The sequence below is a fragment of the Rhinolophus sinicus genome, chromosome 7 (genome assembly GCF_057876585.1).
Source record: "Rhinolophus sinicus isolate RSI-liver-muscle chromosome 7, RSI-T2T, whole genome shotgun sequence".
NCBI lineage: Eukaryota > Metazoa > Chordata > Mammalia > Chiroptera > Rhinolophidae > Rhinolophus > Rhinolophus sinicus.
In genome coordinates, this window is record NC_142507.1 from 8,667,651 (window position 1) to 8,691,978 (window position 24,328).

General features: G+C 39.1%; 1 protein-coding gene across 24 annotated transcripts in view; it reads left to right on the plus strand.

Annotated features, from left to right (window-relative positions):
* The window catches only part of STAU2 (staufen double-stranded RNA binding protein 2), a 223,830-nt gene that overhangs the window by 126,301 nt on the left and 73,201 nt on the right, over nt 1-24,328 (plus strand). For 14 of the 24 annotated variants that reach the window (XM_074319223.2, XM_074319221.2, XM_074319237.2 and 11 more), the window contains one exon: nt 1,431-1,544. The exons of the other annotated variants lie outside the window; for them this stretch is intronic. In XM_074319223.2, coding sequence (XP_074175324.1) covers nt 1,431-1,544 — 114 coding nt within the window. The remainder of the gene's footprint in view (nt 1-1,430; nt 1,545-24,328) is intronic. 24 annotated transcript variants of the gene reach the window in all.

Below are 24,328 nucleotides of genomic sequence, written 5' to 3' on the forward strand. Positions count from 1 at the left end.
CCTTACTTTCCCCCATAGTAAGCTGACCTCCACGATCTTGAACTCATAAACACGGATGTACAAAACAATGACTTAGAACTGTTGTCAGAGCTTTCCCCCCAAAGTTAACTTGGAAAAATATCTTTCTAATAAAGTCTTTAAAGTACTTTAGAAACAAAGGTTTGTATATTGACTTGACTTGAACTGTAAACTGCTTTTCATAGATTCCAGGAAGTTTCCCTACCTTCAGGGAAACTGGTGGCCACTTAACAACCCTGCTGGTATAAAAAGTTGAATTATTGAACAATGAGACTGGGATTCATATTGTTGTCATTTTCAGTGAGCTCTGTATTATATGTGACAAAATATATGTGGACCATAGTCTGCAATGAAGATATATGGATATTATGCCACAATTAGAATTAAACCTCAGCCAGGGAGCCAATAGGTGTTTTAATTTTCTTCCTCACAAATTCAAGATTTTCACCTAAGCTTTTACCCTAAATCTACACACATTTAACAAATTGGGGACATTAGAGCTAATAAAACCAATTTCCCCTGTAATATAAAATTAGTAGGTATCCCATTCTGTAGGTATGTTTTCATTAATTTATCAGAAAATCAATGCTATTTTTACTGTATTAGCTTAGAATGAAAATAAACACTACTTGAAAGAACTTTTTTTTGAAAGTAGATAAATGGGAGGATGGAATTTTTCCCAGTGGGAAGATGGGCTCACACTCTCCCTACCCCCACGTACCCTACCTCTGATGTGGAGTGTCTTACATGTGCTTTTAATCATGGTTGGTTGTAATTCACTAAAAGAAAAATAATATTATAGTAACTTTGTTTTGGTCAGGACATTACAAATCATTTCAGTTTAATTCAATTGGATTGTAATGTCAAAATTTCAAGCAGAACATGATGTAGTGATATGTGTGTGTGTATATATATATATATGTACACACACACGTATATTTAATAGTGGTTTTATAGGGACTCTAATGTGGAAATAAAAGAATGTCTCTACCAATTAAGTGGCAGTCACACACACATAGAGTCAAATACAATAGAAAATTCAGGTTGACAAAGTCCCATTAGAGTCAAATGAACTTTGAGTTATACGTACCCTTGAGTCCCTTATGTATTATGAAAAGCTGGACCACAAAGATACGTGTAGCCCTGAGTTGTGAAGTTTTCTACTGGATATCATAATACAAAACATTTCATAAAGCATTTCCTAAGCTCTTAAAACTTCGGAAGTACTTAAAGTAGAATTAACAGATTTCCCATAGACATTGGAAGGTCCCAGTAAAGTTTTAAGTATTTGAAGAATGTGCTGCATAAATCATTTGAAGTTTTCTTGAACTCTAGACCCTTAGGAAAGGACCTGTTGCATCTGGCTCCCTCTTACCAGTGGTGTTCAGCAGATTGCGTGTGTTCTGTTATAGGTTCACTACTGTGATAGACAAAGTGACAAAGAGTGTGTGACCTGTCTGACATTAGCCCCTGTCCAGATGACTTTCCATGCTATTGGAAGCTCCATTGAAGCCAGCCATGACCAGGTATCATATGCCACTCCCATTTGTCTGTTACAGCCCCGCTAAGAAATCAGAGACCGTCAACATGGAAGCTGTGTGCACACATCCAGATTGCTTTCCGTAATACAGTATCCACTAGCACCATTTGCTAGACTTGGGAAAATATAAATTTTGGGGGGTTTGAGAAACTGGTATCTTAGGAGATTTAAATTATCTTAGACTTCTAGTTTGCAATTCATTATTAATTTAAATGTAGAATTCTCTGATAAGGAAGAAATCATTGTCCTACAAACTATTTTTAGTTTTAATAATTATACGTGGGAAAAAGTATCCTCAAAACAATGTGGATAACACTGGTGTCTTATAATACACACAGTTCTGTTGAAGAGGTTTAGTATTATAGAATATATAAACCGTGTGAACTTTTGGAAACATAAACGCCTCCGAGAACTTGGGGTATTATTAAAGTGAAGTGCCAGTGTTGTTCTTCAAGTTTTAGTTCTGAAATAAAGCTAAAAACCTGAAAAGTTTATTATTTTTTAATGAACAAATTCCTTTGCTTGTTTAGATAGCAGCTTGAAAACACATCGTGTTTATAAGATAATACATATTTTCAGTGAAAATAATCAGACTAGACTTAACTCATGATCTAGGTCATAGAATTGACCTAGATCAAATTCTCATTTGGAGTCAAAATAAAGAGACATACACCATTTACAGTATGAGTAACCAGCTGTGCTTTCTAGATTAACCATTCACGTACAGAACAATCATAACCCACTTTCATATTCATTTCCCAGTAAACTGGGGGACTTCCATAGTTTTGCCTGACTAATCTTGTTTGCCTTCTGAGTAGTGCTCTTGTACAGAGAATAAAAGAGCGTAATAGTGGACCTTCTCAAACACATGGTGAGTTGTCCAGCTCAAACAAGACCGAGGCAAACATCTGAAGGGCACTCCTTTCCTTCTTGTTGTCTCTCGACAGCGTGGGTTTCCAATCACTGGTTGATTGGTGGTGAGATATTGCGTTGTTCAGGAAAGGGCAACTAATTGGTGAGAAAATCTGAGTTTGGGGAACTAACTGGATTCAGTTAGCTGAAGCAACGTGGGTGGACTCTGTCATCTCTTTGGGACTCTGTTTCCTGGAATGTTAAATGACGGAGTTGGTTAGATGACTTACGAGATTTCTGTAGTGCTCCTTTTTAATGATTCTGTAACCAATCTTCCTGCTCCTGGTTGAAAGCGCCCCACCAGTAATCATCAGTTAATAGTTTAATGATCTGGAAAGCAGCTTAGAGCTCACTCAGCTGCTCCTCAGGGTTTTGCCCTGACGTTTGCTCTAGCTGTTGAAGGGAGTGCGATCTGAGGGACATGGCCCAACTCCCGTGTAGAACGTGTTATGTCTCCCTGTATAAAACTATAACTTAGCTATAGTTAGGTGCCAAGGACGTGTGGTAAGAATGTTAGATGTGTTCCTGCTTTCATGGAGTTTGCAGTCTGGCAACCTCATCCCTTTGAATATTTGCCAAGAAGTTTATCTATTTCTATCTCCGTCGCTATCTCTACCTCTGTCTCTGTCTTTATATCCACCCATGGCGGAAACAAATGGCAAGAGCAGCATGAGATAACCATCCTGCAAAGGTCTCTCCTTAGGCTGAACAAAGAAATGAAAGCACCTCAGAAACCCACACCCCTGAGAAGAGCAACCACTGTTAGCAGAGGTAGCGTTTTGCTTATAAAAGACACTGGACTGGGAAGGGAGATTGGGATCAAACCTGGATTTGCCATGAATGAGCCGTGGGACCTTGTCCTTTCACGTCTTGGAACTTGGCTTCTCCATGAGTAAAACAGGCTGCATCAGGCTTGTGCCAGGTCCATGAGCCAAAGTACTCAGGGCTACCGTCACCGTTACTGAATGGTACTGTTACATATTAGGAAAGAAGTGGCTCTTCCTCAAGGCACTTTATTGCTTCCAACAGAAAACTGTTGTAATAAACAAATCTACAATAACTCTAGTGTTAATGGAGCACCCTCCCCGCCCCCCAGAAGTTGTGCAGTGCACAACCTACACAACTGTACCTAGTGTTCTTATACTACCTCTATCTGGAATGTCAGTTTTACTCAATGGTAAGTTTAAAAAAAGACATTTTTATAAGAAAGCAAATACAAATTCATTATAGATAACAAATTTGCATGATATTGTAAGTTAAAAAAGGACTTTCAGGAAATGTGTTGACATTGGTGAAATGGATGGATGGATGGATGGATGGATGGATGGATGGATGGATGGATGACTGCTGCTGACTGGAATGACCATTTTGTATGTCAAACCCTGCATTGATGGCCTCAGAGGTGCAAAGTGCGGGTAGTGGTGTGGTCAGTGCTGCTTCCTCGTCCTCGGGTAACTGGGCTCCCTGAGGAAAGGGGACGCAGAGTAAACCTCTGCTTCCCATTCTCTGCTTCTTTACATTGTGTCATCATCATGTTTTCCTCTGACCGAGGGTCTGTCTAAGCAGAGGTACTCCTGCACCATACCAAGAGCATAAGCGTGGCACCTGAGACTAATAAAATTAAAAAAAACACACAAAAAACACACACATAAGCATGGAAAACATGAACCACTAAATGCCTTTTCATGTATTCATCCATAAAGACCAGAAAAGAAGAAAACATTTTAAAGCAAGAAAAATTACTGTCACTGAAAAATGTTTTCTGTTCTTTATTCATTTGTGCCAATGCAGTTGAGCAAATGGACTAAGTATTTATTGTGAGAAAAAGTCTGTGAAATGTAGAGGCGATCTTTGTCTATGTAGAAAATGAAGGTGAGAAATGGAAGAACTCTCTGGCCTTGAACCTTTACAGCTTATTTTTTAAAAATTTACCTCTGGGGACCGAGTGACGTGGAAACTGAATGTATGACCCAGTGCATTCACTCACTGTATTCAAGAGTAACAGGACAGGGGCTGCTAAGTGAGCTTTATCAAAGCAGGACACGTATGCAGAATGGTCAGGAGAGTGAGTCAGTGGCATCTGGATGCTGATGGCATCCAAATGTATGGAACCCTGAATCCTTCCCTCCACCTGCCAAACCCGCTCCTCTTTCCTCCCCTCTCTACTTTCCCCAGCCTGAGAGGTGACACCACCGTTTCCCTTGCTGCTCAAGCCCAGCACCATGTGCCATCCTTTGCCTCCTCTGTCCCCCTTACAAGCCACGTCCAGTCCCAGTATCTCTTCCTCGAAATTACATCCCTGATTTGACCACTTTTCACCTCCAATGTTCCCATTCTATTTTCCGCCCAGACAACTGCAGTGCATGCTAAACTGGTTTCCTTTTTCCGCTTTTGTTCCACCATGGTCTATCTTCCACACAGTAGTCAAAACGTATTTTTTTTAGTTATTAAGATCGCATTACTCAGCTGCTGAAAATAGTCCAGTGGCTTCCCATCTGACCTACTGTAAATCCAGATTTTTTTGGTTTTTTTTTGTTAAGTCATACAAGTCCCTATGTGACTTGGCCCCTCTACTTCTCCAAAATCAATTCCTACCACTTTCCTTTTCACTCACTGTGTCCCAGTCTCACTGGCCTTGTTACCAGTTACTGCATGATAGATGAAAGAAACCAGATGCAAAAGATTACATACTACATATTTGATTTGTGTGACATTCTGGAAAAGGCAAAACTATAGGGATGGGAAACAGATCAGTGCTTACCAGGGGCTGGGGACGGATTGACCATAAATTGTCATAAGGGATTTTTTTGGCGCGATGGAAATGTGCTAAATTCTGATTGTGGTGGTAGAAACATGACTATGCATTTGTCAAGCTCACAGGAGGTACGCTAAAAAGGGCGTATTTCACTGCATGTAGGTTATACCTCACTAAACCTAACTTAAAGAAAAGGCCGGATTCATTTCTCTGCCGGTCACTCATGTGGTACCGCTCCCTAGGAAACGTGGAAGGATGACTTCCCTTCCTTTCCTATATTCCCTACGGACGTTAGATCTGCCTTGGAAATGCACTCAGTAGCCAGGCTTAGAACTCCTCCGAACGCCGATGGGTAGTGAAGGCTTGCGTCAGACCTCCTGGGATAATTGAGGCTCCAGAAAGTGGGCTCAGCCTGCGCTGCCTACGTCAGGGGAAGGGTCTCTCGGCCAGCGTTTCCCTTATGGGAACTCTGAATTCTCATCCGAGCACTGGACAGTCATTCAGGCTGGTGTTTGCCTGGGGAGGGGGGGGGGTCCCCCATGTGTTCTCCTTCATCACAACAAATGTTACATTACAAATTCACATTAGTTTAGAATGTTTAATTGTCCAGAATAAAAACATAGTTCAAATTTCCAAACACTGATTTTTTTCAGCAACATTCATTAACTGAACAACTCTGTGGGGAACTGCCCTGGATGCTAGAGCATACAAAGATAACTGCCCACGGTCCCCATAATATGCTCAATAGCTAACTTCTTCTAGTCCCCGCTGAGCCAGTTGTCTTGTAAAATTTAGTATTTATAGATCATGTGATGGTTTCAGTGAAGGGTCATTATCCTTATTCATAAGTTGAGTAAAAAACACATTTATTTGTTGAGATTGAGCTAGTGAGGGTTTTGCTCAATATTTTTCAGGATATCCTTTTTGGAAACTAAATTTATGTTGGTTAGTGCATATTATGAAAAGCAAAATCCTTTGTAATAGTGCAGAAAGGTTTTTGGAATCTTCAACCTTGATACAACTCACCAAATCTTGTTTACTCTTTTCCTCTGGCCTGATACCCTTTCTACATCTTTCTTCATCACTCTTAGAAGTTACTGAGTATTTCTTCCTCTCTCTCTCTCTCTCTTAAGTGCATCAGTCACCTTCTAGTTACATCCTGTCAACTTCACAAATACTGGTTAGGTAGGAGTAGGTTAGTCAAAATACTGTCGGCTTACTTCCTAGTTAACAGTTGTGTCACTGCCTCCGTGATTTTTGTTCAGGTTATTTCTGGAAGTTACTTGCTTCATATAAAGAAAAGAGTGGACTAAAAAAATCAGCCACCTAACCAAACACTAACTAGCAAATAAAGTATAACATATGTATGTGCGTATGAATATTTGCTGTAATCTGACTTTTAGTCAACACAAAGTGAGATTATCACATAGAGTAAATGACAATGCATATTTAACATATTACTTAGAATTTTAGAAATCAACAGTCTGCAAGAGAAAAGAACCGAGAACCAAATACTATGCTAGGCTCTTCTTACATTGTTTTCCTTAGTTCTCATAGTAACTCTGTGAGGTGTAAACTCTCACGTTTGTATATTTGCGGCATCACCTTTAAGGGTGTTTGTCCAGGTTAGTAAAACCAAGCTGAGCTGTTCCCAGTATGTGTACTTTGGCTAGAATTCAAGGCAGATCTCTCATGAAAGGGCAGCCATTAAGTGTAACAGTTTACAGATCTAATAGGTATTCTGTTCTACTTTTGATTAATTAAATTTTGCGCATAGTTCTTTTTCTAATTAATTTAAAGTCTCTTAGTGCCTGAGAAATTATGTCATAATGTCTTGCAGTTTTATGGTAACTTAAAAGAGAAAAAGCCTTCATACATATTGTTTAAATATATACTATCACAACAGTAATGTATTGATTGATTGTGGGCTATGTACAGGACTTTTGTAGTACCAGATGGTCTTAAATGATAGTGCATATACTCTCTTGCCCGGGAGATAACTTTAGTCTATTGGGTTATATCAGCTAGGATGCTTTTGGCTATAAGGAACAGAAAACCTGACTCATACTGGCTTGAATAATAAGGAACCTTGTTATCTCACATAACAGGAAGTTCACAGGAAGGGTGAACTCCAGGGTTGGTCGATAAAGCAGCTCTAGGGTGTCAGCAAACCCTCAGATTATTCCGTTTCTAAGCTCTGCCGTCCTCTGCTTCATCGCTGGCTCACGGAGAGGTGGCCACAGAACTTCTCTGTGTCACTGGCAGCATACTTGAAGCCACATCCAAAAGAAGACGAGAGAGCTGATCTTTTTATTGTTATTAAAGTATGGTTGACATACAATACTGTATGAGTTTCAGGGGTACAACATAGTGGTTCCACATTTATGTCTCTTACGATATGATCACCACGGTTAGTCTAGTACTCACCTCTCACAGATCTGATCTTCTTGGGTCTCCTTTGCGGGGCTGAGGCACGTGTATCAGGAACTCCTCCAGACATCTTTCCTTCCTGGCTCAGCCCGGATGGGGTCAGTCGCGTGCCTCCCTGCAGTAGTCACTGGGGGTGAGCTCTCTACTAGTTTCAGTGCTCGGGGTGAAATGGTTGTTGAAGAGTCAACCACAGGGACCGCATGAAGGATTAAATGCCACAGATACAGTTTAAAATTTTGTAGCAGACCCAATAAAAAAAAAAAAAACAGGTTGGCTTAATCTCAATAATATATTTTATTTAACCCAATATATCTAACGTATCGTTCCGGCATATAGTTGACTTTTTAAATTATTCAAGTTTTTTTTCATGCATTTTGTTTTGGATGAGCCACATCTCAAGTGCTCAGTAGCCACCCCACAGGTCTGTAGGGTGCAATCCAAGGGCATATGTCTGCCATCTCATCCTTCGCCTCTCACCTGTACCTAACTTACCGTAACCACACTTTTTGCTCGCGCAGTATTGGGGTCCTACATTGCATGCTCTCTTCTATCTGTGTCATTGTTTGCCCTGTTCCTTCTGCCTAGGCCATTCTGTCCTTGCTCATAGAGGAACTTTAATTGTTGGACTCATCGGATCCAACCAAGATGTCACTCCAGCCAATAAGACTTCCCCAAACCCACTTTTTCCATTATCCCACTGGTATGCGTATCACACTGTTAACCCATTATCATTATTATTAGTAGTATTATTATTTATTGCTATTGGGTTAGTGACCAGTGACCTTTGTGAGGTGCAGGGCTGTGTCATGGGCCTTAGCATCTCCATGTCTGCGCCCTGGCACTTAGGAGGCATTCAATACATGTTTATAGGATGAATTGAGTTGAATTTCTAAGAAAGGTTGAATGACTTGAATTTAGTATAATTCATTTGGTAGAATTGGGACAGAAGTAGACTGTTTAGCTCAGTGTGCTTTCTCTGGGGGTGGCCTTACAGGGACATTTTTGTGAAAATATCCTGCTACTTGCAAGTGTTGACCTCGGAGTATTTACATGCTCTGAATACGTGCAACTAGCATGAGGAATCTATCATAGCCCTTCATTAATTCTTGTACTTCTCTATTTGTAACTTGTAATTTTTCTAACTTATCATGCATGTGACTGCATCCTTCTCAATGTCCTAAATTGCTTTCCTCAAGTTCCAGCGGCTGCGTCCTGATTCTAGCATTCCACAGTGTCGTATAAAAGTCAGTATTCACTGAATAATGTCTGTGGTTTGGGACTACATTCCTCAGAATCTAGAGAGGCACTCACTGCATAGGTTTGAGCAACAATGACCCAAGGCAAAGCTTTTTATATAAATGTAAAAGGACACATTTACGTGACATTGCACAATAACAGACGGCATGTCATCATCCTGGAGGCACTGAGATAGGGTCCTGGTGTCTGTATGTTACACAGATTCAGACCCTTTTTGAACTTCAGCTGTGCACTTTCTCCACGTATGAAGCCACAGTGTTCGTGCCATGGGGTGTTGAAACAGAGTGTGCGATCCCTGCCACTAGAAGCTTCTAGGAGGTTCTGGAGCTGCCAAAATTAAAAACATAACTTAATTTTTGTTTCCTTTTTATGAAATAGGTTGCTAAGAGAGATATTAAAAAGGCATATCAATTATTTCTTTTCCTGACGTTTACCGTGATTATATAAAATTCCCGTTTTGTACAAATACATCTTATAGTGAAGGAATTCAGTCATCTTTTTTGCTTTACATTTTATATTTTAGTAACTAGCCCAGTAGTTCACCTAGTGGGTGAACTAGTGTTTTTATGTTTTTGTTTTTAAGTTGTTTTTTTTAATTGAGATATAATTGGCATATAACATTGTGTTAGTTTCAGGTGAACAACATAATGATTTGATATTTGTATATATTGTGAAATGATTATCACAATAAGTTTACTTAATAACCACCACCACACATAGTAACAAATGCAGTCATATCTTAAAAAAAGAAAACAAAAATTATTTCAGCAGGAAAAGTCACCAGGAACCACTTCTCACCTGGATAGTTATTGCTCGTTGATGAACTAGAACGGGAGTCCGCAGACCATGGTCTGCAGGCCAAATCCAGCCTACCACCCGAATGAAGAGTCGTTTTTAGGCTGGGTTGGAAAAACAAACAAGGGTAATATTTCATGACGCGAAAATTATATGGAATTCAAATTTTAGTGCTTAGTGTTCTGAGAATGAAGTTTTGTTGGAGCACAGCCCCGCCCGTTTGTTCAGGTATTGTTCAGGTGTTTTCCGTACCACTTTCTACAGTGGCAGAGACGAGTAGTTACAACAGACACCTTATAGCCTGCAGATCCTAAAACGTTTACTATCTCCTACTTTGCAGAAAAAGTTTGCTGCTCTAATCCCTAGAGCAGCAAACTAGAAAGAAGGGACATTAGGCATTCACCTTTAGAATTTTGTATTAAATGTTATTTTCATCGTGATCATTCAGAGTTCATTAAGGAACCAGTTTTCTGGCAATGTTGCCCATATGACAGCACAATTAGACTTGATTGTGAATTTTGGATTTATTTACTCTACCATAGAAACCAATTTCGTTCTCTAAGGGAATAATAAATAAGTCTGTCTTCATCAGTATTCATCAGAGCATTGAAAGAAAGCTTGCCCATAGCAAAGGTTATTTTTGTCTTCTTTCTGAAATCCCGTTTAGAAACACTTCATAGCTGGACTTTTTTTTTTTTTTTTTAAGTAATAAGGAATTTTCTGTTGTTTCCATAGTGATCTTTCACTTCTTTCATTTCAGATATATAAGCAGTTCCCAGAAGCAACAGCAAGTTCTAGGGGAAGGTAGTGGGGAAGATTGAATAGTATGTATTTTATAAACAAGTCATAATTTCATTTATGCTTAGGACAGCATGACCACATTTCTAAGAGGTTGCATATATCCAGTGATATTGTGCACACAAGTGACTTATTAACTTGGCCTATAAAATAATTTTGGACCACAGTCAAAACCCATGAATCTAACTTATTTCTCTCCTTTTCCCTCTTTCTTTCCTGAAGTGATGAATAACAGCTATTTTAATCAACGGAAAGTGTGAAATCTTAGGTTTTAAAAAACCTGACTTTTCCCAATTATATTAAAAAAGATTTTGTGTGGTTATTTAATCTGTACCTCAGCTTGCTAGCTCAGTGTTTCTCAACAGAGTATCTCTTTGAAGATAATTTCACATTCATGATATCATAGGAGACAAATTAAAGTATAAATAGAGTCCAAGAGTATGTTCTAGCTTTTCTCCCTAATAAGTTTTGTTTGATTTGGGGCCTGCATACATAGTCCATATCAGTTCCTTAATTTTTAATTCAGTATTCTAATTTTAAATTATTTAAGTAGGAATCTAATGTTCCTACTGTCCTGTAAGTCTGTATATTTGATGTTGATTTGAAGATCATTGGAAAAATATTCTGAAAACCTTTCTGTTAACAGTTCATACTAATGAATCATAACTAGATACGTTATGAAACCAGTAAATACCATATGTGTATAATTGGCTGAATGGATGTGAAAGTTATAGTGGAAAACTGTTGCCCATATAGACTTTTCTAAAGTGACGATCAATGGAATATAGTTCCCTAGGCCACGGAGTTGAGAGCATTATTCCCCCTGGAGGTCACTTTTACAACCTAAAGAGTATTACCTTCCTTGTAAACTCAAATTATGGTGTTGTATATGATTTATTACACTATTTAAAACCAAAAAAACAACAACAACCCAGTAACCTTCTCTCTCTTGGCAATACACCTTCAGTTCAGTCATGCCTCTTCCCGTTTCCAAAATTCGTTTTTAGACAAACCAGTTACTGGTGGTTTTTCAGAATTTTCAATTTTATTCTTTCGTTGGTAATAGGTATTTGGCCTGCTGTCTTAGTTTCTAAGTGGGCAGCTAATTCCTTGTCAGACCACGTCTTTTAAAAATGCCATTCAGGTAATTGGCTTCTCTTTTGCATCCTCTAATGGAAGGACTTTGAAGACATTTTTAAGCCCCAAAATATGTAGCATGTGAAAGTAATGTAGTGATTTAAAAATGCGTCTGTTTCTTGCATCGGCAATACATAAATGTGCTACCAGCAAACCTGGTACCTTTTAGTAAGAAGTGTCACCACTCTTGCCAAGACCCACATTTAAATTTCTATCTCTAAAAGACTCACACATTGATAATTTCCCTACCTAGTTCAGCTAACCACGTATGCAGAGAGAGGTCATGCCTTCACATAGGTTCTTGCCATAGTAGGAAGCCTAATAAGGAATTTTTCAGCTCAGGGCCAAGTTGCCCGGTTGTCAGTCTCCCGTTGCCGATACATTTCTGCTTCCTGGACAGGTGTCTGCTGGGATCCTTACTTAGCAGTTTCCTTAATGTCTGCCTAGCTGATTCTACCACCTTACCTTGACGCCTGCCTCTGGGTTACTTCCCTGGGGCCCCTGTTGGTGTCTCTTGCCCACTAGTACTTCTGTTCTCTCTGATCTACTGCCTTCCTGTCCTTTGACATGGGCTTCTGACTGTTCCCCGTGCTTGCCTGCACCTTGCGTTTCAGAGACTCATTGCTCTCCAAATCCAAAACTTCGTGATTGACAGAAGTCCATTTCATAGACAGTCTAGTCTACAGTCATTATAAAATCCAGACAACATCATTCACTTGCTGGTAGAATTGATATTCAGTCTGGGCCCCTGAAATGGTTGTACCAGTTGTTAAAATGTTCACAGACTTTCATACTACTTGGCAAATAGCTAATGGCCCGTGTTTCACTCCCTGTCATCGTGGCCTCATGTCCAGGATCTCTGGGACCTCCCCACGATTCGGGAACTAACGGGTCATTTATTGGGCCAGCAGGAGTGTTCAGGACTGTGTCGCCTGATTTTTTGCCTTGATGCTGATGCCACACTAATTATTAAATATTTTTAATATGACCTCTGAATGCACCTCTTAAATATTTTTAATATCACCTCTGTATGTTAAGTTCTTCAAGGGGAGGAAGTGAAAGACATCCCAAAGTGATCGTTTTTCTTACAGGGTTTTTGAACATTTCCATAGGAAATCAAGAACCATTTTATTTATTTAGCAATCATGTACTAAGCACCAGCTGTATGCCCACCACTGTACTAGATACTAAGAAATAGTTATTGTTTGAGCACCTCTTGTCATTGCAGAAGTCAAACGTGACTCGTATTCGTCTTTTGGTATATATTGAGTATTACAATTTTAATAGTTTTTTCCTTTCCTAAAGTGTGTATACTTTTTTTGGCACCCTCTGCATAGAAATAATTGAGGACCGATTGCAAAGCAACATGATTTAGTGTCAGAAATCTATAGATGTTTGTATAGTGTATACACACACACACACACACATATATATATATATATGTATATGTATATATATGTATTGAAAGGCTGTGGAATATGGAAATGATCAAGAGCAGAAGAATTCACCTGATTAAGTTTCTTTGAGGAGTTGATGGACTATAAATCGAAAGACAAATTACAAGGGCTTTCCTTATAAGGGAAGCAGCATGAGAAAAAAGTAGAAACATGGAAGTTGGCCAGGAATATGTGGGAGAGGAAAAACGCAACTTGGTGGGAGCTCCAGGAATAAATGATTTTGCGTACGATCGAGGCCGTTGAGCACATTCTTGGGAAGGCGGGTTGAGCAGCATGAATGTTACGTTCTTTGAAGCGAAGAACCACTCTTCAGTCAAGAGCAAGGGCTGTGGTTATGCTGGCATCTGTAAGATCAACCGGCAGCCAGATGCAGAGCTGACTGTGATGGGAAGGAGGCTTCTATCACAGCAAGTCAGGAATGAATGGGTGCTACTTACCTTCATGGATGTGACTAAAAATGGCAAGGACAGCAGCGTTTCTCCTGGAGTGACATGGTAGAGAAAGAATCAGCAGACCTTGGTGACCAGCTGAGTTTGCTAAAAAGAAACAGCAATTAAAAAGGGCTTTAAGGACAGACTACCAATACAGCAGAGTGAGAGCTGGGCAAGTCTTCTTTCCAAAAAGCAACAATAAAACCGGACGAAATTGTCAAAACAGCAATTTTTAGACTCTGGAAATTGACCAAAGGCATTCATCAAATTGAGAAGCACTTATGCATGGAAAAACTACTGAACTTCAGGTAAGAAAAGTGGGGTTCTGTAGTTGCCTGCCTGCAGCTTCTCCTATCTGCCCCCACCTCCAGGTTCAGCACAGTGGTTCTATAAGGGCAAAGGAAATTCATGAAAACCAGCAGCCTCGCTTGATTTGAAGTGCAATGTGAAAAACCCCTCACCCAGTGGCGTAGTGAATGACAGTAGACAGCTGGGTAGCGAACAGACAGGAAAGTCAACAGTGGACCAACAGACTAGCCCGAAATTTATAGGAAGATTCAGGAAATGATACAGTGATAGGGGGCCTTGATGAACTCAACACACAGTCCTGGCTGACCAAAAGGCTTCATACACATGCAGGAGAGACCAGAGAGAGCCCCAGCTATCTACACATCCCTGGCTGATGCCGAGATTCTGCACATATGCAGAAGAGATGCAAGGGGGCCTGGCAGAGAGTGAATACCACGGCAGGTTTGACAACTGCCTGGACTTTGTGTTGCTTTTTTTAAATAATCTTTTATTTTTCTATTACAGTTGACATACAATAGTATATTAGTTTCAAGTGTACAACATAGTGATTAGACGTTTATGTAACTTATGAAGTGATCACCCTGATAACTCTAGTGCCCCTCAGACACCACACATAGTTATTACAATATTATTGACTGTATTCCCTATGCTGTGCTTTACATCCCTGTGACTACTTTGTAACTACCAATTTGTACTTCTTAATCCCTTCCCCTTTTTCACCCTCGCCTCAAACCCCCTTCCATCTGGCAACCCTCAAAATGTTCTCTGTATCTATGGGTTTGTTTCTGTTTTGTTTGTTCATTTGTCTTGTTCTTTAGATTCCACATGTAAGTGAAATCATAGGGTATTTGTCTTTCTCTGACTTATTTCACTTAGCATAATACTCTCTAGGTCCATCTATGTTGCAGATGGCAAGATTTAATTCTTTTTGTGGCTGAATTATTTCGTTGTATATATGCACCACTTCTTTATCCATTCATCTATTGATAGACACCCAGGCTGCCTCCATATCTTTGCTATTGTAAATAATACTGCAATGAACATGTGGATGTGGATGTTTTTCCGAATTAGTGTTTTGGGTTTCTTCAGATAAATGCTTAGAAGTGGAATTGCTGGGTTCTTCTTTGTCTCTTATGCCCTTTGTTTTAAAGTCTGTTTCGTCTGGTACAAGTATTGCTACCCCTGATTTTTTGTTTGTTTTCATTTTCATGAAATATCTTTTCCCCACCCCTTTATTTTCAGTCTGTATGTGCCTTGAATTCAATCTGAAGTGAGTCTCTTGTAGGCAGCATCTGTAAGGGTCTTGTTTCTTATCCATTCAGCCACTCTATCTTTTTATTGGAGCTTTTAATCCATTTACTCTTAAAGTGATTGTTGATAGATACGTAGTTATTGCCATTTTATTATTCATATTTTTCATCTTTTTTTTTCTTCTTCTTAAAGAAGTCAGTCTCTTGTAATACTGGTTTGGTGGTAATGAACTCCTTTAGCTTTTTCTTGTCTGGGAAGCTCTTTATCTTCCTTTGATTCTAAATGATAGCCTTGCTGGGTAGAATAATCTTGGTTGTAGGTCTTTGGTTTCCATCACTTTGAATATTTCCTGCCAGTCCCTTCTGACCTGCAAAGTTTCTGTTGAGAAATCAGCTGAGAGTCTTATGGGAGCTTCCTTGTAGGGAACTAACTGCTTTTCTCTTGCTGCTTTTAAGACTCTTTTTGTGTTTAACCTTTGGCATTTTAATTATGATGTGTTTTGGTGTGGGCCTCTTTGGGTTCATCTTGTTGAGGACTTTCTGTGCTTCCAGGGCTTTTGTGTCTATTTCCTTCATTAGATTAGGGAAGTTTTTCTTCATTATTTCTTCAAATAGGTTTTTAATTCTTTGCTGTCTCTCTTCTCCTTCTGGTATCCCTATGATGTGAATGTTGGTACACTCAGTGTTGTCCCAGGGGCCCCTTAAACTATCCTCATTACTTTGGATCATTTTTCTTTTTGCTGTTCTGATTGGGTGTTTTCTGCTACCTTATCTTCTAAATTGCTGATTCAATCCTCTGCTTCATCTAATTTGTTAATTCTCTCTGATGTGTTCTTTATTTCAGTTACTGTATTCTTTATTTCTGACTGGTTCTTTTTATGTTTTCTACCTCCGTTTTTGGTTTTTCTGTGTCTTTGTTGAACTTCACCCTGAGGTCATTGAGCATCCTTATAACCAATGTTTGGAACTCTGTGTCTGGTAGATTGCTTGTCTCCATTTTGTTTAGTTCTTTTTCTGGAGTTTTATTCTGTTCTTTCATTTGGGACCTGTTTCTTTGTGTCCTCAATTTGGCTGCCTCCCTGTGTTTGTTTCTGTGTATTAGGTAGGGCAGCTATGTCTCCTGGTCTGGGTAGAGTGGCCTTATGTCATAGGTGTCTTGTGAAACCCCGTGACAAAGTCTCCCTGGTCACGTGAGCCGGGTGCTCCAGATGTGCCCTCTTGTTGGCAGTTGAGACTTGATTGCTCTTGGCATGTCAGTGGGAGGGATTGACCCTCAGGCTGCCTAGCGGTGAGGACTGACCTTGACTAGAACTCTGAATGTGATTTCCAACCCAAATGCAAATTTATTGGCAGAGAGTAGAAGCTTTATTGGATTAGGGTGTTTGAACACAACCACTGACCAATCATTGACTAACAGCTAAGAGATACAGATACAGGGGTGTCGCCTAGAAAGCCAGGTTTAAATATAAAAACAAAAATGATATGTTTTAAAAAACCAAGAGACACAAGCAGCCAAGCAGTTATTTGCTCCACCCTAACTCTGGATCATTATGTTTCCTCCTGCTCAGCCCAATAAACTGATCCCTACTCTTAATTGTTCCTTTGGCTTAACTTACTTCGTTACTTTTTACATTCTTAAAAAACACAGATCTCTACCATTTTTAACTCTGACCTGTACTCTACCTCCGATTAAACCTGCCACGGTGGCTCAAAAGGAGAGCCTGTTCTTTGATTCTTTCGGAGGATGATGACTTAGGTTTTTGACACATTAAATGTCAGTTCCAGGAATGAGATTTAGTAGATAACTGAAGATTTGACATTAGGACCACAATGAAAAATCAGGGATAAAGATACAGATTTGGTCTCCACATAAGTGTGAAAAACAGGAATGAGCCAAAACACAGACCTTGTGAAAATCACAAGGTAAGCAGATTGGAAATGAGGAAAAGTTCAGGGTTTTTTTCCAGAGTTGCAAATGATAAATTTATATAAGGTTTTATTTTACCTTGAATTCTCTAGGTTAATCACTGTAGTGGAAGCTAACTCCTTGAGGGAAAACCAACAGATAAGGAACAGACCAGTTTGGAGAAATTACTTAAGGTTACCAAAAAAAAAAAAAAAAAAAAAAAAAATCTATCTAAAATCCCCAATAGGAAAGAAAAGTATGTTCGATCCTCTTCTAAAGGAAGGAGACGATCCTTGCACACAGCACAAACCTAACGATGCAACTGCCTCCTCCACTAGATGGCAAAAGTAAGCTGCGGAGAGAGAGAACACAGCAGGTCTCGTACCCCTGCTTTGTCACTTCTAAGTGATGTGTCCTTGAACCGTCATTTTGAAACATTCAAACACTGTACATTTGAAATACGTAGTCCATGCAATACCTAAAGTTTCCTGTAAAACAGAGGGAGTGGTGAAGATACATACTGTGTGTTGGGTTTTGGCAGCAAACACTTGTGAATGTTTTGGGACACAACATAAAATATTAAATATTTGCATAAACTGAGGAGAAAGTTACTACGGTCATTCACAGTTTTGGCCGAGAGTTCTTGGAAAATCCTCACTATTGAAGAACTCTGAGCTAAATGATCAACTCTGTGTTAGTAAGCCATTCTACCTGGCACTGGCTGGTAGCAAGCCATTCAGAAGTCCTCTTTAAACTACTAACTGTTGCTATAGGTTGCTTTCTTCTCTGGGCTTGCATGAATATAAAAGGTTTCTGGGGTCTCATCAATTACCTGGGACGTAGAATATGCTTCAGAATAGCCTGAGATACAACAGCATGTGTGCTAGTCAAAGATTTTCTTTCTTAGGGTCGCCAAGTAATGGTCCACTTTCATTTTTCATATTAACATTCGTAGCGATTTCCCTTCCCTTAGGACTGTTTTTTCTTTCTTTTTACATATGTTTGACTTTGTCCTTCAGTCTCCAGATATCTTTGAAAAGGCAGCAGACTACTGCTTTCATTCTAATAGAATCTGACTCCCTCCCTGAGCCCAGGAGAACCATCAGAGAGCACTGGGGCTTCCCAGAAGCTGTTGTCCTGGGGAAGCCAGAACAGCTTACAGTCGAGGGGAACATTTCCAGAATCTCAGACAAGAGGCAAATGTTTAGTTTGTCGCCCTCAAGTACGTGCTCGGATATTAATTAGCACAGCATCACTTGTCAAAACCATCTTATTTAATATTCTAATAAAAAAGCAGTCAGTCATTGATTCATCCATTCAACAAATATTTATTTAGGCTCTTGGTGTGCCAAAAATAAAAAAGGTACTGTTGCTTTCTAAACCAGAGGCCAGGTGCTTGAGTGTTTTGTTGTCTTAGATGAGTAATTTTCAAATTGTGATTCACTCTTTCGGTCAGTTCCATGAAAAGAAACCCTGTTTTATTAATTTTTCCATTACAGGCTTCTCAGTTTATGTAGATGATAGAACCCTGAGCAGAAAATCAAGTGTCATCCCAGGAAATGAGCCTCACTATTACTTTCAGCTTCATTGATTTGGAGGCTTTAAAATTTGACCACTTTAATCAGGTAGTAAAGAATCTATTCAGCAAAACTTCATTATAAAGCACTTCAGTGTACCATGTGCTCATTTCTGTTTTATGCCAAATGACGTCTCCCATGTGTGCTTTGATGTGCAGTATATCTTTTTCAGAGTTATAAGGAAACCTATCATCCAGGAGCTAATGCTTACTCCCCGGCATCAGGGTTATGGGCTCCAGTGTCTCATCTCATGAATGAGGCTCATCTCTGGTTTCACCTCCAATTGAATTTATAATTGAGAGATTAATCATTTCTATTGTTGGCTTTTGAGAGGAGATTACAGACGGTAACAGCTTTTGCCACTGGTTTCTACAGTGATGGTTCTAATAAGAATAAATCCAGAATAAAAGATTACGATTACATAAAAGTTAATTCACTCAGTAAACCTTTATTGAATGCTGCATCCAAGGCAGTGTAAGGACATGTGGGTACGTGGATCGAAAGGTGTGTATGAGAACGGACGCTGCCCCAAGGACGGATCACCATGGACGGAAGAAAACCTCGAATGCGAGGGAAAGACGACTGGCCTGAGAGAAGTCGAAGCAAATGTTGAAGGAATCTGGGGCACGGGAGAGGGATGATTTTTGACTGAGAAAACTTTATGCAGAAGGTAGCCTGCTCTGTAGAAGGTGAGGGATGAACCAGGTTTCCCTCCAGGCAGCAGAGGAAAAACGGCATTGAGTGGAAGGCATTTGGTCTGACATTAGGGTGGGGCTGGCATGAGCCCGGGTACTGATTGGGGGCAGCAAGGATCATGTAGTACAAAGAACTCTTTGGTTGGAGGATAGCACTGGTCTTTAGGTAGTAGTGGGAGCAAGAACTAGAATGAGAGAGAGAGAGAGATCAGACTGTAAAGTGTCGTGGACGCCAGGACAGAAATTTGGATTCCATCTAGTGAGTCATGAGAAGCCATGAAAATTTGCAAACATGCAAAGCGGTTATGGCTAATGACCTGGCATAGAGCTTATGCAACATTTATATTCAGTGAGAAATGATTTAACAAATTACTTTGAGAAATATCTTTTTTTTTTAAATTCTAAAATTCTGTGGAATAAATAATACAATGCTGCCCTGTTGAGAATATAATTTACTACTTTATGGCTCAAATCATTCAGGTTTTTTTCTTTAATTGGGAACATATATTCTACAATATTATGCAGCAAAGGAAAAGCCTACTGTAACATGGGTGTTAGTTCTGCTCCTCAATAGTTAGCCATAAAAAAAAAATTCTAATTTTAAGAAAATATTTTTCACAAATTAGATAATTATATCCGGGGTCTTTTGAATACCATTGGAAGGAACTCTTAAGAATCATCTTTTGTGTGCCACTTCTGGACACCGCCCTCCCTTCCCCACCAAGTGGCTATAGAAATGGAAACCCCTTTCTTGTTCCTTTGTGGAATAATAGGTACTTTACCAGGATTAGCTACTCCTGGACAAGAAACAACAGATAATTGAAAAAGTCTTAATTTACATTTATATTTTGGTTGACATTTGTGGGCCAAAAGACAAATTGCAAATGGTCTTGGTTAAAGAACAATGGTCTTATTAAACATGCTTTTGAAAAAAGATGCTTGTTGAATTTTATTTTATTTTTTCCCTTTAAGCCTGGAGTTGCAGATTCCATGATAGGGAAGGGAGAACAAAGGCAGAGAGAAGTCTAAGGTTCTTTTCCTGGAAAAATAGTTTAAACATTATCATAGAATATGCTCAGAAAATGGGCCTACGCCTTTACCTTTAGAAGTTTGGAGTCTGTGAAATGTTACTTACACTGGTTGGGGAAGATTTCTAGAGAAGTGAAGTGTACCACTATACTTCTTCCACTGGTAAGGCATCTGGAGTGTGTGGGTAGAGCATGTGTAACGCAATAGCAACAAATGTAATAGATTTTTAAAATGTTAAGACATTAAATATAAACCCATTGAATATAAATACACAATTCTAAAATAGGTCGTGCGTGGCCATTAATATCTGTTTTCATTGTATGGAAAGATATTTCCATCTTAAAGCCTAATGTTAGTTAAGATACATTTTTAAGATCTGAAGTACTTAATTCTCTTTTTCTTATTAAATAACATTTTAATGAGAGTTCAACACTTTTATTTAGTAAATATCCAACTGGGAAGGTGTACACAGTTTTCTTTTAGTAGGAAAGTTTGCACAAAAGAAGTGTTTTCTGATTACCAATTAGTTACTTTGAAGTATCTGGCAGATTACATCAGTCTCTTATTTGAATTGGTACTACAAGAAGACATCTATTGTACATCATTAGTGGTGCATTAAATTGGTTATTTATGTTTTAAAATCTATGCATAGTAGACTCTTTTGTGTTTGCCTTCGAAGATTGCTGTTTTAATAAGACGTTTTGAAATGAGTCAAGTTGTCCTTTTGGGTTAGTTGATGCACCACTTGAGAACCTAAAGATTTTAGACTCTAACCAGCCATCTCCTAGGTTTAGTACAATGTGAGAAAATAGTGCAAATTACTTTATATTTTAGGAAAAAATTGTTACATATTATTTGTATAATCACTTTATATTCACAACTAAGAAAATAATAAAAACGAAGACACCGATCACATCAAGTTAGTTTTCAGAACATTTGAACCTATTAAGATTAAAATATACCGTGCTATTTTATCATGTACATCTATTGTAATAAATAGAGGTCTCATCTTGTGGCCACTAATATCATATAATTATTTTTATCATTGGAATTATAACTAAACCATGTATTGGAAATCTTATTTTCCAGCTTCTATTAAAAAAATTGTACAAACAACGAAAAACAGAGGACCAATAATATTTATTACTAATAACTGGCAGAATGAATCTATTTGGCTAAAAGTTTCCCACAATTTACTGTGTAACTTAATACTAGTAATAATTTAACTCTAGGAATGGTTAAAATATTTTGTTTGTTTAGTGGCTAAATATATACTCGGCCATATTAGCTGGACAGGTAGACTGGCAAAGAATGGGTCTCATGCTGTTTTGAATCCCTTGGAAGTACTAGACACATAGATATTATTTAATAAAGATTCTCAATGATAACCTCACCTCCGAATTCCCTGAGAAAATAAAGGATAAATGAGATAAAGGCAGGTACCCCAGCCCCCAGTAAGCCATGCGAGCGCCAATCTCTGATCTCTTACCTCTACACTGCGTGCCTTAGACAACAAGGTGATCCCTTCCCCTGCTCTCTAGAGCCCTTCTGGAATATTCTGCTTCTCCTGGGACTGGGTTTCCCAGCAGTTGCCATCTACCTTTATCTTCTCCAGTGGCTTCTTTCCCTCAACTTACAAATATCTCCCTCGTTCAGAAAAAAGTCCCCCCCCCCCCCCCCGCACTCTGCCTTTCTTTTTGAGCTATTATTGTCTTCCTTTCCTCAATGGCCCAGTTTGTTCCACTTCTTGCTTCCTATTCGCTGGTAGACAGACAGGGAACGCTGTGGGATTTCCACCCCAACCGCCATGGTGTCTTATTAATTGCCAAATAGCAGGGCCTGTACTCGCCCTCATCCAGTCCTTTCTGCAGGATGCTTCTCTGCTCCGCGAAACCCTCTTTTGCCTTGACTTACCTCTTCCTTTTACTCCTTGTCTTCTGATGGCCCCTTAGATGCTGCTGTATCCAGGTTTTATCCTGGGTAACTTGGTTCCTTTTGTGTCCTATCCACTTGCATGACTTGCGTCATTGTCCACATTTTGAGGCCTTCCCAATCTCCATATTTAATTATGAGTCCCTGTATCAGCAAAGTTTCTCCAAAGAAACAGAACCAATAGGAAACATGTGTGGAGAGGGGGATTTTAAATAATTGGTTCAGGCAGTGGTGGGGGCTGGCAAGTCCAAAATCTGTTTCAGGTCTTGAGGCAAAATCTCTTCTCTGGGAAACCGGATTTTGCTCCTCAGATTTCAACTGATTGGATGATCTCCTTCACTTAAAGTCAGTTCATTATAACGATTAATTACATCTACAGAAGACCTCCATAGCAACGTCTAGTGGTGGGTGCCAGAGCCTAGCCAACATAAAAGCAACCATCACTCTCCCTTACCAGCTCCAGGCTGACGTTTCATGGCCTAGTTGGAAGACATATAGATTGAGATTTGACACTTGGTCTTACATTCATAGGCTGGGTTACCTTCAGCCAACTTTCTTCATCTCCTCCAATAGCAATTCCCTTGTTTACAAAACTATAATTATTGGTCTGTGTGTTTGTCTTCATGAGGATCTTCTTTTTCAAACAGCCCCATCCCTACCATAGAGCCAGCTCCATAAATACTTGATGAATGAATGGAGTGCGTAATGAATGACAGCAGGAAAAAGACTTGAGTTTTGATGTCACCTAGATGGAGAGCTAAGATTCAAACCTCAGAATCCGATGAAAAGTTCCTAACAAATTCCTCTAGTTAAAATAAATGTGCCTGTATACTATATGGTGTGTGTGTGTGTGTTTGTTTACTTATAGAATGAATGCGGGACATACTGTATGCACACATATATACCGTGCAATGTCCATAACCCATGGCCATTCATGCGCCAAACATGGAACATCTTAGTGCCAGGCGGTGCTCCAGGCATGGGCCACACGGTAGGGGTTTCCCTGACTTCGCCTTTATTACTTTCCTCACTGGCCTCTGACCTGTAGTACATAATTGCCTGGAGGAATAATAGGTGACTACAGCATATCAGTCATGTTTACCTGTTTTCCTCCAGAAATGAGACAGTATTACATGTCAGGCTGGTTCTGCTGAGTGCTCCTTAAATATAAATCACGTAGAAAGTTGACGACAAATGATGTGATTCTTATCTCATAGGCAAATTTACAAACACCGTATATCTTATGTTCATTATTAAGGGATCAATATGTTTTTAGGTTGCCACCTACAAATAGGAATTAATATCATCGGCTTTCGCTCTATGATGTTGAGATAAATTTTAGAGATTTGCAGAAACACCTTTTGTATTTTGACAAAGCAAGCATATGAGATGTTTTATTCACTTCTTTTTTAAAGAAGAATTCTGTATTATAAGGATTTGGAATGATACGGAAACACTGGAGTGTGCTATTATTCTATGATAAATTTGAGAGGGAATGAGAAGGTTCAAAAGATTATAGTAATGATTATATAATTTTTGTGAAGTTTGGTATAACAAAATCCTAAGCTAATGAAGATGATACATGATTGTACCTGGAGGTAACTAACTTGCAGAGGTCTGTTGCAAGTATAATTGATAATAGAATAGTTGTCCTGTGATGCAAGTAGATTCTACTCGAGTCTTTAAATTACTAAAGGATACACAGCTAATGGTTTATACATTTTTCTCAATTAGAACCTGAACAGCATCCCCTGTTTTAATGAGCGTGGCCTTTCACAGTAATAAGCTGCCAAGAATTGATAATGATATCTATTATTGAACATTGATTTGCTTGTGCCGTGGTTCACTGATATAAAACGCTTTAATAGCCTTAATAATTTAGACTAAATGAAGCAAAGCAGAAATTAAATAGGCTTTATCACTATAGTGGTGATTTTGAATGTTTATTCATTTGAAAGGCAGTCTTATGATTCTTATGATTACATAAAGATCTAAGCTTCAGATTAAGGACAAATCTGCATGATATAATATGAGATGGAGACTTGGAGGTTAGCTAACAGACTGAAGCCAATTTAATAGATTAAGTAATCCACTCTCTGT